Genomic DNA, 15,885 nt, shown 5'->3' on the forward strand with positions numbered 1-15,885 from the left:
TCTCCCCCAAGTCAAATCTGGTTATCCTCCTGTTTACCACTCCTATTTAATTATCGGTGTCACCATCTTCCCATTTACCCAGATTCAAAACCTGCCTCATGTCTTCATTCAAGTAGTTGTTGACTCCTCCACCTCTCTGCAGTACTTCTTACATCAGTCCTTTACTTTCCATTCCCAATTACTACCACCTTAAATTAAAACTTCATGTCCTAGTACCTGGGTACTATTTTAAGCTTCTGGTCCTTTATGCCTTTAATTTTTTCTTCTCCAACCCGACTTACACACCACTGCCAAATGAGTCCCCAGCCCTCACTTTTATTCCCAGGTACAAAAGGTTAAGTTAATCAAATTCCTCAGTTCACGGCGCATTATCTTCATTCATCTGTATAAGACCCGTCTTCTAACTAATTGATTTCTTTCCTTGCATGTTCATTTCCTATCCCCATTTCCCTTACCAGTAAGTTATTTCTTCTAATGTGTTTGATGAGCATCCTTTTGTTTGTATACATTCCTACCTTTACCCTCTGTACTAGGTTTTTCAAATCTATTCACATTGTGGTGGGACACTTAGTTCATTGTTCCTGATGCAAAGTACTCTACATGTTGCCTATCCACTCCCCAGCAATATAGGCTCAGAGTATTTTTAACTGTCAGCCACCCAAAACAATGCTGCCATGCAATAGCTGCTTCTATGTCCCCTTACGAACTTGTGTGAGAATTAACTTCCGGTTATACATCCAGGAATAGAACTGTTAAGTCCTAGTGAATTTTACCAACTAAATGATGAAGAACTGCGAAATTGCTCTCCAGAATGGCTGCACTAATCTACACTCCTGGAGGTTCCTACTTCCGTACATCCCAAACAAGATTTGGCATTATCTAGCTTTGCTTTCTAATTTTTGCTAGCCTAGTGGGTAAAACTAAAAGCTTGTTTTAATTTAGATTTCTCTTATTACTAATGAATTTGAGCATCCTTTCATGTGTCTGTGTTTCTTCTTTCATGAATTCCCTGTTTCTCTTGCTCATTTTTCTATTGGGGTCCCAGTCTTGTTGAATTGAAGGAGTTTCTTGATATTCTAGATATTAATTCATTAACAGGTTTAGTTATTGCAAATATCTTCCCATAAAATGTTATCTGCCTGTAAACAATGTCCATGTATTTGTTGAACTGAAATCTTTAATGTTGTATCATCAAATCAATCATTTTTTACCTAACGGTTTCATGCTTTTGAGGTTTTAAGAAATACTTTCCTAATACTAAGTCACAAAGATGTATTATGTTTTATTAACTTAATAATTTTGTCTATATCATTTTATTTGTTATTTACATATTTATTATTAATTATTTTAATCTATATTTATTTTATATCTTATTTTGGTCATTGATCCCTGAGGTTCTTCGTTATAAACAGTGCTCTGTAAGGACTCAATTTTACTTTTTTCCATATAGTGAGTCAGTTTTCCCACACCATCTACTAAACAGTCTATACTTAACTAATAAATTTATAATGCCATCTTTATCTTATTAAGTTCTCACATACACATGGATCTGGCTCTGAGTTCTCTATACCGTCCACTCAGTGGTCTATTTGTTTGTTCTTAGACCAGTATCATGTTTTAATGATTACTAGAGTGTTTTATTAAGTTATAATGTGGGGCAGGGCAAGATCCTTTTCTTTTTCTAAGCTGACTTGGACATTTGTGGAAATTTTTATTCAGAATAAACTTCTAAAGTCCTTCCCCCTCCAAAACAAACCTATCAATACCGTAAGCAAAAGAAACAATATCTAGTGCCCTACATATCACATATAGTAACTAATCAAAAAACATCCATTGGTTAAGAAACTCTCAAATAATACATACTTGGGAGACATGGCTAGTACGCTAAAAACAAATCACTGTGTTAAAAGCTGACAAACTACATAAATGAACTCAAGGAAGAGAAAACATAAAAAGGGCAATTGTAAAATCTAAATGATTATGTTTGAAAAGTTCAACTGCAATAAAAACAAATTAGAGAATCTGAACTGACCCACTGCTCTTGTGGAAAGGGGCTTTAAGGTGACTATAAGTCCAGAATGAGCTAAAAGTGTGATACAGCTTCCTCAAAATTAAAGAACTCAGGTTGCATATATTTAAGTACCCAATATAAGGGAGGCAACCATTATCATATATTACTACACAGGTCATTTCACATTCTGAAGTACTCTTTCAACCTGGAAAAATTTAAGACCCTAAAAAATGAAACACAACCAGTAGAAGGTAATCCTGATGGAAACTCATATAATATGTGTAAAAATAAATCAAAGTAAGGACTTTTAGTTTGGAATAGGAAAGACTCAAAGGAAATTACAGAAGTCTTTGCCTATTTTGATGGACTGTCATGTGAAAAACTGAGTAGAAAATCTGTCTCGTATGGGAGGATAGAACTAGGACAAATAGTTGGAAAAATATAAGGAGCTAGATTTTGGAAGAAAAATTTCCAACATTTTATAACCACAAGAGTTATTCACAAGTGGATAACGCTATCTTGTAAAGTACGTAAGTTCATCCTTGCTAGAACTGTTCAAAGAACAGTTATGTCAGGGAAGATACCAACCAGAAAATTGAAATGAATAAACTCTGTAATCCCTTCTATCAGTAAAATTTAATTAAGAGAATACCAAATAATGAAACGCTGCAGATTTTATCACAGCATCAGATATAAAAACTCCTTTATGAATAATTACATTAAACATTGATTTGAACTTAAGGCTTCAGAGCCTTAACAGGATGGGGTTAGAATTTTATAGACACTGGACAATTTTAACATTAAACTATCTAATTTTTTGTAGATTGGCCCTGAGTTCACAACTGTTGCCAATCTTCCTCTTTTTTTCCCTTTCTCCCCACTGTGCCACTACATAGCTGCATACTTCTAGTTGTAGGTCACCTACTTCTTCTATGTGGGATGCCGCCACAGCATGGCTTGATGAGCAGTGCCAGGTCCATGCCCAGGATCTGAACCTGTGAACTCCGGGCAGCGGAAGCAGAGCACAACTTACCACTTGGTCACTGGGCCGGCCCCCTGAAACTACTTTTAAGTTCAGAACTGTTAAAACCTATGCTTCAAAGGGAATCAGTTTTTATGAGGACCATCATTTATTATCATCTCTCTTCACTTTAACCTCTCGCTAATATGATGTAATTAATTGATGAATTTTAATGAGACTTTAGTATGCAAGTTAACAAAATGACAAATCCAGCAACTGTAAATTTTCATTTCTTATCTCAAAAGATACTGTGGCAAAGAGCCGTTTATTAGAATGTTCATCAGGCAGGCATGTGGAAATAGAGAAAAAACTCTCTAAAATAGTACTTTATGTAGTCAGCTATAGCAGCAAAGGTGCTCATTGTATTATGAAGAAAGTTTGAATTGGGAAACTGCCAATTTGAGAAACCTTTAAAATATGCTGAAACATAAGTATTGGAGAAGAAATAAGTAGACGTAAGTTTTTAGTCCTACTCTGACACTAAGTAGTTAATGAAAGTTACTTGGCCCCTCTGACTTTAGTTCCTTCATCAATAAAAGTGGGATAACAGTCTCAGGGCTGTTACAGGGATCAAATGGGATATTAGTGAAAGTATTTTGGGGGGAAAAAAGTAAGTACGTTTGATACTATTTTTACATAAAAAATTAAGCATAATTGTCTCAAAAATATACTTCAAGAATTATATTGAAGTATTAAAGTCTTCCAAATAACAGATATATCACAATGCATTAGCATCAAATATAATAAACTAACACAAAAAATGAATTCTGGTAATTAACAGAAACTGAACTGAATTTTCTCTATATCGTAGTTGTGGAACACTAGTCTTTTATTACAACAATGGGAGGGATCCTTTGATCTTTTGTTCAAACGTAGAAATTTTAGCACAATATTAAGTGTATAGTGTTAAGCCAGCTTCTTAGCTTATGAAACAAAGTAAAATGACGATAACCAAAATACATTAAATACTTTAACTTCTAAAGCAGTACTTAGGAAAGCAATTTGGGAAGAAAATCTGAGTAAATGATAAGAATTTCTAACCAATCTTTAGTGGCTTCCTTTTACTAATAACTTTAGTCTGAGGAGGAAAGAATTCTTGCAGAGTATAATATGGTGCATTTTTGTAGAACCTCAGGATAGAATTTTAAAATCCTTAAGAATATCTGGTGATTACTACAAAAATGGAACCTACTTTAATACGTTAGGTCTTACAAAGGGCTACAGCCTACCTTCCCACTCTTACCTCAACCACCACTTTCTACATTCTGGTACCAAGTCTTTTGACTCCATCATGCTCTGGTGCACAGACTGTAAAGTAAAATTTAATACTGGTTTCAGTAAGTTCCACTTTACCATCTGACTCATACAGCAGAAAAACGGTAGAAGAGGGTGACTTTAATGTAAAAAGGAGGGGAAATTATTTTCCTGTCAATTGTTACTATAAAGCTCACACAGACCAACCTTCATCTCATGTTTAGGTACCTCTTAATTCTCTGCTCTCAAACGGTAGAATGGGAAATATTATTCTGGTCTACAAGAGAAGACATGAAATAGTATTTTTCCCCAAAAATGACTGTTCCTATTAGTTTAGTATTCATAGCTAAAATAAATTAATCTGTCACGATAGCACAAACAGAAAGAAGGAAGATTGCTAAGGTATAACAAGATGCTAAAATCACCCAGAGGTTCATAATACAGCTGAGAGTCTCTCTTTGTATCCTTCCAACCTCTAATTTATCTTCATAACCCTGTAGTAAGTAGCAGAGAAGGTAACCAATGAATACTTTTGCATCAAGACACAGTTTAAAAGATACAGAGTAGAGAAGAAAGGGGTTATATGCTAGATCAAATTTTTAATACTTTGTAATATAAAATCTGTAGTACACCAGAGCATTTTACTATAAACTATCTTCACAGTCATTTCACATGGGTATGAATTTTTCCATAATCTTACATAACCACACTAACTAATCCAGTGGAGTAAATATTGCTGGAATTCACAAATAACTGATAGATTAGTTTAGATTGAGAAATGAATTTTTAACTCAATCTGGTTTACACCAACAACTCTCCTCTACAACACTTCTTCCTCAGGCCACCACTGAATTCTTAATAGACATGGTCTCTTTTCAGTCTTTTCACTCCTGGCTGCTTCTAGCATTTGCCGCTGCGATCAATCCTTGAAAACCATGATTCTTGCCTTACCTTCTCTGAAACAGATTCTACTTTGTCCTGGTTCTTTTACAATCTCTAAGTGTCTTCACTGGCAAATATGAAACAAAAGTAGCCCCTGAGATCTATCATCAGTCCTCTTATCTTGACTCCATGCGCTTTCCCTAGCTTTTAACTGTTACCTATATGCTGACACATCTCAAATCTCAATGTCCACCTTGACTTATTTCCTGAGGTCCAGGTACTTATTTCCAATAATCTACTGAACTTCTCCATTTTCATGTTTCTTACACAATTCAACCTCCAAATATCCAAAATAGAAAATAAAAAACTTGGTCCTTTCTCCATCTGTATTTCTGTTAAAGCCATCACCATTGCATAAGCTAGGAACTATGAAGCCATTCTTATCTCTTCTCTTTCCCTACACACCTCAATTGTTCACTTTTCTTCTAAATCTTACATCTAAGCCCTCCCTTCATCAACTCTGCCATTGCTGTTAGTTAAGTCTGAGAACACATTTCCTCTAATCTAGAAAAGTAGGTACTAGAGGTACTAGGGGGTATGCTGGAATATGAGGAAAAAAGACGTATTTCTAGTTAATTTTCATCTAACAATTAGAAATTAAGATTTACTAATATTCATGAACATGGATTGACACTGGTGCCCTCACTTAGTCCATGTCAGATGGTCAAGTGTAACATATAGTACACCAGGAATCTTAAGAGAATAATGGGACCTCTATAACACATAAGAGTTGACAGTGGAACTGTCACTCATTCATTCATTTTAGCATGTTACACCTTATTGCAGTTCAAGTGTGTGACATTAATTGGTACATTAATCCGAAAATTTCAAATTATTAAATATATTCTTAATTTATTTCAAAATATTGTTTCTCACACCTTTCATTTTTCTAGTTATGCAATATTTTAGAATAGTAGTACATGTATCTATAAATTAAAAATTTTTAAATGTGGGTGCATATATCTTTTTTTCTTTTAGGAAGATTAACCCTGAGCTAACTACTGCCAATCCTCCTCCTTTTGCTGAGGAAGACTGGCCCTGAGCTAACATCCATGCCCATCTTCCTCTACTTTATATGTGGGACACCTACCATAGCATGGCTTTTGCCAAGTGGTGCGATATCCACACCCGGGATCTGGACCGGCGAACCCAGGGCCACCGAGAAGCAGAACGTGCGAACTTAACTGCTGCACCACTGTGCCAGCCCCTAGGTGCATATATATATATTTATCTATTTATTGTAGAGTGCATGGTCAAATATACTTTAACTAATGGGAATATGTGATCAAAAGTGTGAAGACCAGTGATTTAGACTATTGCGCTAGCCTTCTAAATGATTTCCAGGACTCTGGTCTTTCTCTTCTCTAATTCATTCTCCACACTGCCATTAGTTACACTTTTACTTTTTTTTTTTTTTTTTTTTTGCTGAGGAAGATTCACCCTGAGCTAACATCTGTGCCAATCTTCCTCTATTTTGTATGTGGGTTGCCGCCACAGCATGGCTTGAGGAGCGGTGTGTAGGTCCGTGCCTGGGATCCGAACCCACAAACCCTGGGCTGCCAAAGTAGAGCATGCCGAACTTAACCACTAGGCCACGGGGCCAGCCCCTACACTTTTAAATATAGATGTTCCTCACTACTCAAAAGCCTCCAAGGGCTCTCTACTGTTTCTGAATTCACAAGCCTTAGCATGGATTTAAGACCCTTTATAACTTACCCTTGGCTAACTTTTCAGACTCTAGCTACTCTATTTATACTACCCTACTTCTGTTACAGAAACATGTTATACCTTTGCTCATGCCCTCTCTATACGGATTATTCTTTCCCCTTGTCCATTGGGCAACTATTCAGCTCAGATGCCATGTCATGTACCCCATATCTTCCTCCCCACCAAAAGCAGGAATCATTACTCTTTCATCACAGCACATAATGCACTTCTCACAGAACTTGTCACTCCATACAGACTATGAAATCCTTAGCAGGGATTCTTACTTATCTTGTTATCTCCAAAACCTAGCACAGTGCCTGACACAAAACAGAGACACAATACATTAAATAGTTAATGAAAACAGAGGAAGATCTGAAAATGATCTTTAAGTTTTAAAAGTTATTGCAGGATTTAGAATTATAATTCCAGTGAGGGTCCATATATCTTTGAAGTAGTACCAATAGCATTCTACCTCGGTACAACCACATGGCAAATTCAGATAACTGGTTTAAATTGATCCAACTTAGTGTAAGAAAAACACTAGAGCAGACTAAAAGTAAACAAATCAAGGCACATCCATACAATGAAATACTATACAGATGTTATTATAATTTAAATCTACACAAATGGACAGATGCTAGGAACAAATCCTACCTACTACTCCCTGATGTTTAGCTATACATTATTTATAAAAGTATCTTTGAATTTCAAATATATTGTAGGAATATTAGCCAAAAGACTGATTTCTACTGACTAACTTATTTAGATGCTACTTTAAAAGAATTCTGAGATTTGAAATAATCACCATCTGCTGGCTTTCCTATCTTCCAAGTGATTAACTAATGAGGAAAATAAAACTTGCTTATTAACTGACATATTTTGTATGGTATAGTTTCCCCAAGATAGCTAAACACTCAAAACTACGCCATTTGATTTCCAGTGGCAGTGTTTTCTGGACTATGTCGTCTAAATCATTTTAACCAGAAGTATACCCCTCTATAGCTATGACACCAAAAGAAATAATTAAATGGACTTCACCAAAATTAAAAATGTTTGTGCTTCAAAGGACACCATTAAGAAGTGAAAAGGGGGGGTTGGCCCAGTGGCACAGTGGTTAAGTTTGTGTACTCCACTTTGGTGGCCCAGGATTTGCAGGCCTGGATTCCGGGTACAGATCTACACAGCAGTCATTAAGCCATGCTGTGATGGCGTCCCACATACAAAACAGAGGAAAACTGGCACAGATGTTAGCTCAAGCAAAAAGAGGAAGACTGGCAACAGACGTTAGCTCAGGGCCAATCTTCCGCACCAAAAAAAAGTGAAAAGGTAACAGGCAGAAAATTTTTGCAAATCATTACATCTGATAAGTCCTCTGATAAGGGAATTTTAACTAGAAGGTATAAAGAACTCCTACAACTCAATAATGAAAAAACAAATGACCTAATTTAAAAATGGGCAAAGGACTTGAATAGATATTTCTCCAAAAATATACAAATGGCCAATAAGTACATGAAAAGAAGCTCAACATCATCAGCCATCAGGGAAATGCAAATTAAACTGCGATACTACTTAACACACTAGGATGGCTATAATAACAGACAGATAACAAATGTTGCTGAGGATGTGGAGAAATAGGAATCACCATACAGTGCTAGTAGGAACGTGAAATGATGCAGCCACCTTGGAAAAGAGTCTGGGCAGTTTCTCAAAAGGTTGAACAGAGTTACCATATGGTTCCATTCTTAGGTATACACCCAAGAGAAATGAAAACACATGTTCACATAAAAGCCTGTTTAACGATGTTCATAGTGGCATTTTTCACAAGAGCCAAAAAGTACACACAACTCACATGTCCACCAACTGATGAAGTGATAAACAAAACATCCATACAATGGAATATTATTCAGCAATAAAAAGCAATGAAGTACTGACACATGTTACAATGTGGATGAATCTTGAAAACATCATGTCAAGTGAAAGAGGTCAGTCACTCAAAAGGCCCCATATTGTATAATTCAATTTATATGAAACATCCAGAAAAGGCAAATCTACAGAGACAGAAAGTAGATTAGTGGTTGGCAGGGGCTTCAGGGACAGAGGCACTGGGGAGTGACTGCTACTGAGAATGGGATTTCTTCTTGGGAGGACAAAATTCTCTAAAATTAGATTGTGGTGATGGCTGAACACCATCTCTGTGAACGTACTGAATTGTATACTTTAAATGAGTAAATTGTATAGTATGTGAATTTTATATCAATAAAGTTGTTATTTAAAAAAAAGTATGTCCCTCTCTTGGCGGACTACCCAATTATAACACTATGCCAACAATATTGCTAATAGCAGAAAGGGATTTCCCTCAAACACTCTGATCTGAGATCTCCATTTAAAAACTAAAAGGGTATCAATATAAATTTATTTTTTCCTTCTAAAATTCAATCATCAGAATTACATTACATCCACATACAATATGCAAATATTGGTACTATGTTATTAATCATAACAAAATAGTAATGGTAATCACAGTAGTAAATGATTATAAGATAATGTTTAATTTATAAAAGAAAATTGAACTAAAAAAAAATTTCTACCATACTCTACTACCAATTACTTCAACATTTTTTCAAATCTTTATTCGTTTCAAATAGATCATGCAGTTATAGTAATGCTGTATATACAATTTTTTCCCACCTATTTCAGTATTTAATGATTTTGAATAAGTACATAACAGTCTACTCAAGATTTCTCCCCACATACAAAACCAGAAACATTGGAAATCTGCTTAACAAACATGCTCTTTTACCAAATGATCATTTTCAATCAAAATCATTAAACAAGAAAAAACGACACACACATACACCTGAAAGGAGTGATGAAAGGACAAAACAAAACAAAACAGAGAGTCTAAAGTAGAGAAGTTGATTCACAAAATGATTCAAAAGCATTTCCTGGATATTTTGTCCAAGAAAACTCCTCTGACTAAGTGGAAACCTGTTTGGCATCATTTTACTACTATGATTAAGGCCATAGTGCCAAATATTTGAACATGTGGCATATGGACAAGAGAAACCTCATATGTGTTGATTTAAATACTGCTGCATTTTGGCCCATAACTCTTTACCTAATATTGAAAAGGAATTATAAAGTTCTATCTACTTTCTTCTAACTTTTAGAATTCCAGTTGTTGAAGTGTAGGAATTGAAGCCCACTAACAATTTTTAACTGACTAGTTATGTAGTAGTAATGCAAAAAGTGAAGACAAAAGCTAGGCTTCTGAGGAAAATAAAGGGACTAAGTTTTGCAGATGTTGACGTAAAAACAAGTCAATATTATCTAGTTCTCTTTCCTGTCCCCCGCCACATTCATCCCATTTTACTTTTATAAGCACTTCCTTCACTCTACTGAGTACTTATTATGTGCCAATAATTGAGCTAAGATCAGGGCTACAAAGATGATAAAGAATATTCCTTTTCATGAAGAGGTTATACTGAGAGAAGAGGGGAGCAACAAATAATCACAATACACTAAAAATACTACAAGAAAAGTGTACACCAAGTACTACACAGTCATGGAAAAATGAACTACCCTCTGACTATGGAGCTCAAAAGGTTTGTCTTGAAAAATAATAGAAGTCTGCCAGATAGACAAGGGCAGAGAGGGCATTCCAGGTAAGAGTTGCAGAAGATGGAAAAGGATATAGGTTAGAGCCAAACTAAGAAGGGTACACTGTACCAAATTTCGGATGTTACTCTGTAGGCAATAGGGAGCTGAATAAATTTTAAAGTAGGGGAGTGATATAATCAGAATTTTTTATTTAAAACCCTAACTATGTCAGAAGTGTGAATAATTAACCAGACTGGACAGAGAGAAGTTAAGGGAGACCAATTAGAAGATCATTACAATAGTCTAGATAACAAGTAAGGGTCTGAAACCAAGGTGGTAGCAATATAGACGGAGAGGGGCCAGATTAGGAAACAATTTCTGAAATAGATGCAAGAGGACTGGACGACCAATAGGAGGAAGAGGAAATGGAAGGTCTAGTCGGGGATTTTGGGGAGAGAAAAAGAATATAGTCACATGAGCAGAGTGCGGGGATGGAGATTGACAGCATGAATTGTTTTGACCTGTCTGAAGCAGTGGAAGGAGGTAGAGGCTATACCAAGATTAGGACTCATCTATTCATAGATGGTAGCTTAAGGTAGTACCTGACCAGAACCTCCCCGTTAAGCTTGGCTTAGGCTCACTACACCTGGTTCTTCTCACTTGTTGTACTTTGTTACTGTTGTCTCATCTTTAAAAACACTGTTCTCTTTACTACAGCTATCCACAATTCTACCACTTGTTTTAGATTAACTCAAGTCCTTTTTTCTTGCTTTACAAATATTTATTAATAACTATCAAGTTAGGATTCTGGAGTTCTGGTCTTACCTTTGCTATCAGAAATGTGTGTTCTTGAATAAGCCTCTTAACCTTTCTGCATTTCAGCTATTAAATAAAAAAAGGATCAGATTACCTGATCTCTTTGACTCTTTCCACTTGTAACACTCTGCAACTCCCTTCCTGACCTCAGAAAGAACTCTGCATCACATGTTAATCAGAACATTCATAGGATGGGTTGTTTTTTTTACACGTTATCATAAAGTCTCTTAATACCCATTTGCTTCACATTTCTTGTCTCCTAACCTCTACTAAATTACAAATTTCTTGACAGCAAGAACCATCTATGTCTTAAATGAAGCCTCTGAATAATACTTACTGAATAAGAAAAGGCTGGGGTATTTGACAGTACAAACCAAAATGCTAAGTTGAATATCACTGTTGTCTAAATGTCTTGTCCATCTTTTTTTTTTTTTTTTAAATGTTTTGGTTTTTTTTTGATTTTCTTTTTTTCCTTTTTCTCCCCAAAGCCCCCCCGGTACATAGTTGTGTATTCTTCGTTGTGGGTTCTTCTAGTTGTGGCATGTGGGACGCTGCCTCAGCGTGGTCTGATGAGCAGTGCCATGTCCGCGCCCAGGATTCGAACCAACGAAACACTGGGCCGCCTGCAGCGGAGCGCGCGAACTTAACCACTCGGCCACGGGGCCAGCCCCTTGTCCATCTTATTTTTTAAAACCTCCTTCAAGGAGTATATCACACCATAAACTCCTTTTATATTCCCTGTTTTACCTAAACGACAGCCATATCTATATATATCTATATATATCTATCTATATATATATCCTGTATTTGGGGGAGCTGGGAGAAGAAGCTTACTGAAAGCAGACTGATAAATCTATAAACATCATATGTATTTGTTCCTAGATAAGAGTAAGGAACAGTTAGGAGTTGAAGATCAAGAGAACAGAAAGCATGAAATGATGACAACCACCATCTCTACCTACCACTGCTACCACCACTATCATCTTAAAGGGAATATTACAAAAGGTAAGTAAGGTGGGTGTGGGGTGGGGAGAAAAAAGAAAGCACAGATATAATACCTAACAGCAAGGGAAAAGATGCTCAGGCTGATTTCGAGAGCCTATAAAAATGATTTGGACCTTTTCTATTATCACAGAGAAAAGAAAGCTCATGTTATAATGGAAAAATTTCAAGACTGTTTATAGATTTTTTTTCTGACCATCACACCTCTGAAGTATAATTAATTTCAAAACAAATTACCATGTGTTCTTGGTCAAACTGTTAGGCATTATCATTGTTACTCAGATATACAAGATAAACATAATTACTAAAGCAAAGGCAAATACCAACAGCAAAAGATTTCTGTGACTTCATCATTCTTACCTGTTCACTCTCCTAGGACACTTGTCTGGTTTAATATCTACCTCATAGAGGTAGACATCAATCTTTGGGATTTCGACTTGAAAACAGTTAGCCAGCAATTTAATGGGTTTGCCCATGGTGCCATAGCCAGGTCTTCTGGGCACCATGAGTAGGGGCTGGGCCCCAACGGGTCCTGCCAGGGAGGGGAAAAAAAAGAGTAACACTGTTACAAGCTGCATTTGATAATCTTGTCAACCAGAGTGTGTTAGAACTTTAAGTATAGCTGATAATGGTTGAAGCCTAATGCTGAAAGATGACATCATTTCTAGCAATTCAATGTCTTTCATCCCAACTTACTCTCCTCATTAAAACATAGAAAAAAAAATCTGCGTACTTCTGGAAAATAGTTTTGGAAGGAGAAAAAAGAAAAACAATTACATAAACCCAGGTGAGCACGAGCAAGCACAAATCAGACATAATGAGTATGACAGCAACAGCAAAGTAAACTTAAAAAGGAGATAATGAGGATAAGAGCAAATAAACAAAATAAAAAACAATATACAATAAAAAGGATAACAAAGCACAAAACCAAATATTTGAAAAGATAATTAAAATGAATAAACCCCAGGCAACACCGATTTTTAAAACAGGAGTAAAAACGTTTAAATAACCAGTATTAGTGAAAAAATGATATCACTACAGATACTGAGGACATTACAAACATTGTATCAATAAATTTGAAAGTTTGATGAAAGACATTTCTACAGAAATACAGCTTACTGACACACAAAAAAATATAAAATTTGTAAAGTCCTCTATTGGTATAAATGTAAATGGTGCAGCCACTTTGGAAAACAGAATGGTGGTCCCTCAAAACAGTAAAAATAGAATTACCATAAAATCCAGCAATTCTACTTCTGGGTATATACCCCCAAAGAATTGAAAGCAGGGTGTTGAAGAGAGATTTGTACACCTATGCTCATAGCAGCATTATTTACAACAGCCAATAGGTGGAAGCAACCTAAGCATCCATTGATAGATGAACGGATAAACAAAATGTGTATATACATACAATGGAATATTAAAAAGGAAGGAAATTCTGACACATGCTACAACATAGATGAACCTTGTGGATGTTATGCTAAGAGAAACTGGCTAGTCACAAGAAGATATTGTATGATTCCACTTATTAATACCTAGAGTAGTCAAATTTATACAGACAAAGTAGAAGGGTAGCTGCCAGAGGCTAGGGGAAGGGGAAAATGGGGAATTTTTCCTTAATGGGTATAGTTTCAGTCTTGCAAGATGAAGAGTTTTGGAGATTGGTCGCATAGCAATGTGAATGTACTTTACTACTACTGAACAGTACACTTAAAAATTACTAAGATGGTAAAGTTAACGTTATGAGTATTTTATCATAGTTTAAAAAAAAAAAACCTAGGTAAAAAAAACCCCTAAGTGATGTCTATCTAGCATTGTTTTTAAAGCTTAAAATGTTGTAGCCTTGTTAAACAAAGTTCAAACAATGAATTCAGTTAATAAATTAATTTAACTATTATCTGAATGAACTTACATTCAAAATATCTGAAAAGTCCTGTAACTACTTGGAAAAATTAAATCCACAGTTAAAAATATTTGCACACACACTAAATGATTCCAGATCCTGATGGCTTCTCTAGAGAATTATACCAAACATTTAAGGAAAACAATACCAACCTTACACAAATTCTTCCAGAGAATAGGAAAAAAGCAAAAATACCCAAAATTCAACTTATGATGCCAGAAAAGCTCTGGTCCCAAAATCTGCCAAGAATATTATGAAAAAGGAAAATCATAGGACAAAATCATTCATGAACATACAGGCAAAAATCCTAAACAAAATGTTAACAAATTATATCCAGCAATATATTAAAAGGATAATGCATTATGACCAAGATGAGGTTATATCAGGAATTAAAAGTTGGGTCAACAAAAACTTTCTTTTTAAACTGTGGATGAAAGTACACTAAAGTGCCGCCTGCATCAATCATTTTTAAATTTTGTTGTTAGATATTTTTAAAATCTCTTCTGAGGGCATAATTTTTCCTGCTATCCTAGACTGAGATAGGTAATATTGAGGAATTCTAGACTAGATCATAGTTCTGGTGCTGCCATTTATCTAACCATTTGACTTTTGTCAAATATTAATAGCTCTGAAATTCTATTTCCTGACGTATAAAATGGGAATAATACCTGATCTGCCTCTTTCTTACAAATCTTGTTAGGATCAAATCAGAAAATGTACAACAGCTAACATTTATCAAACTCTTATCATGTCTTGGGCAATGTGCTAATAAATGCTTTACAAGCATTATCTCGTATTCTTCATACAAACCTTATATTGATTTTATAGATGAGGAAAACCGAAATGATTTGACTAAAACATCATAGCTAATAATAAGCAGCAGAACTGAGATTGGAACCTGCCCTGCTGGGCTCTCTATTTTGTTCCATTGATATATTTGTCTATCCTTTTGCCAAAAACACACTGTCTTAATTATTATAGTTTTATAGTAAGTCGTAGACAGTGTCAGTCCTGACTTTATTTTTCCTTCATATTGTGTAGCTATTCTCGGTATTTTGCCTTTCCATATAAACTTTAGGATGAGTTTGTCAATATCCACAAAATAACTTGCTGAAAATTTGATTGGGATTGTGCTAAACAAATATATAAATCAAGCTGGGAAGAACTGACATCTTGCCAATATTGTCTCCCTATAGATGTACATGAAATAGCTCTACATTTATTTAGATTTTCTTTGATTTCTTTCATCAGAGTTTTGTAGTTTTCCTCATATAGCTCTTCTTGTACATATTTTGTTAGATTCATACCTAAACTGGTGGGGGGGTTTTTGGGTGCTAATGTAAATAGTATTGTGTTTTTAATTTCAAGTTCTAATTGTTCATTGTTGGTCTATAATTCAAGACTTACTATAAGGCTACAATAATCAAGACAGTGGTATTGGCCAAAGAATAAACAAATAGATCCACAGAACAGAATAGACAGCCCCAAAACTGACCCACACAAATACAGTCAACTGACACTTGACAAAGGAGCAAAGGCAATTAACAGAAAAAGGACAGTCTTTTCAAAACAAGTGGACTATCCACATGCAAAAAAAAAAGAATCTAGACACACTTTACAGCTTTTCCA

General features: G+C 35.4%; 1 protein-coding gene across 4 annotated transcripts in view; it reads right to left on the reverse strand.

Moving 5' to 3' along the window:
- Positions 1-15,885, reverse strand: part of AGO3 (argonaute RISC catalytic component 3) — a 116,119-nt gene that overhangs the window by 82,384 nt on the left and 17,850 nt on the right. For 2 of the 4 annotated variants that reach the window (XR_011537467.1, XM_070610315.1), the window contains exons 2-3: positions 12,714-12,885; positions 4,276-4,340 (exon numbers count right to left, since the gene is read on the reverse strand). Coding sequence is in view for 2 of the 4 variants with exons in the window: in XM_070610315.1 (XP_070466416.1) it covers positions 4,276-4,325 (50 nt within the window). In the remaining 2 variants the exon portion in view is untranslated. The remainder of the gene's footprint in view (positions 1-4,275; positions 4,341-12,713; positions 12,886-15,885) is intronic. The other 2 variants (XR_011537466.1, XM_008517507.2) reach the window with 1 other exon arrangement.

This window comes from Equus przewalskii, chromosome 2, assembly GCF_037783145.1.
Source record: "Equus przewalskii isolate Varuska chromosome 2, EquPr2, whole genome shotgun sequence".
In the NCBI taxonomy this organism is placed as follows: Eukaryota; Metazoa; Chordata; class Mammalia; order Perissodactyla; family Equidae; genus Equus; species Equus przewalskii.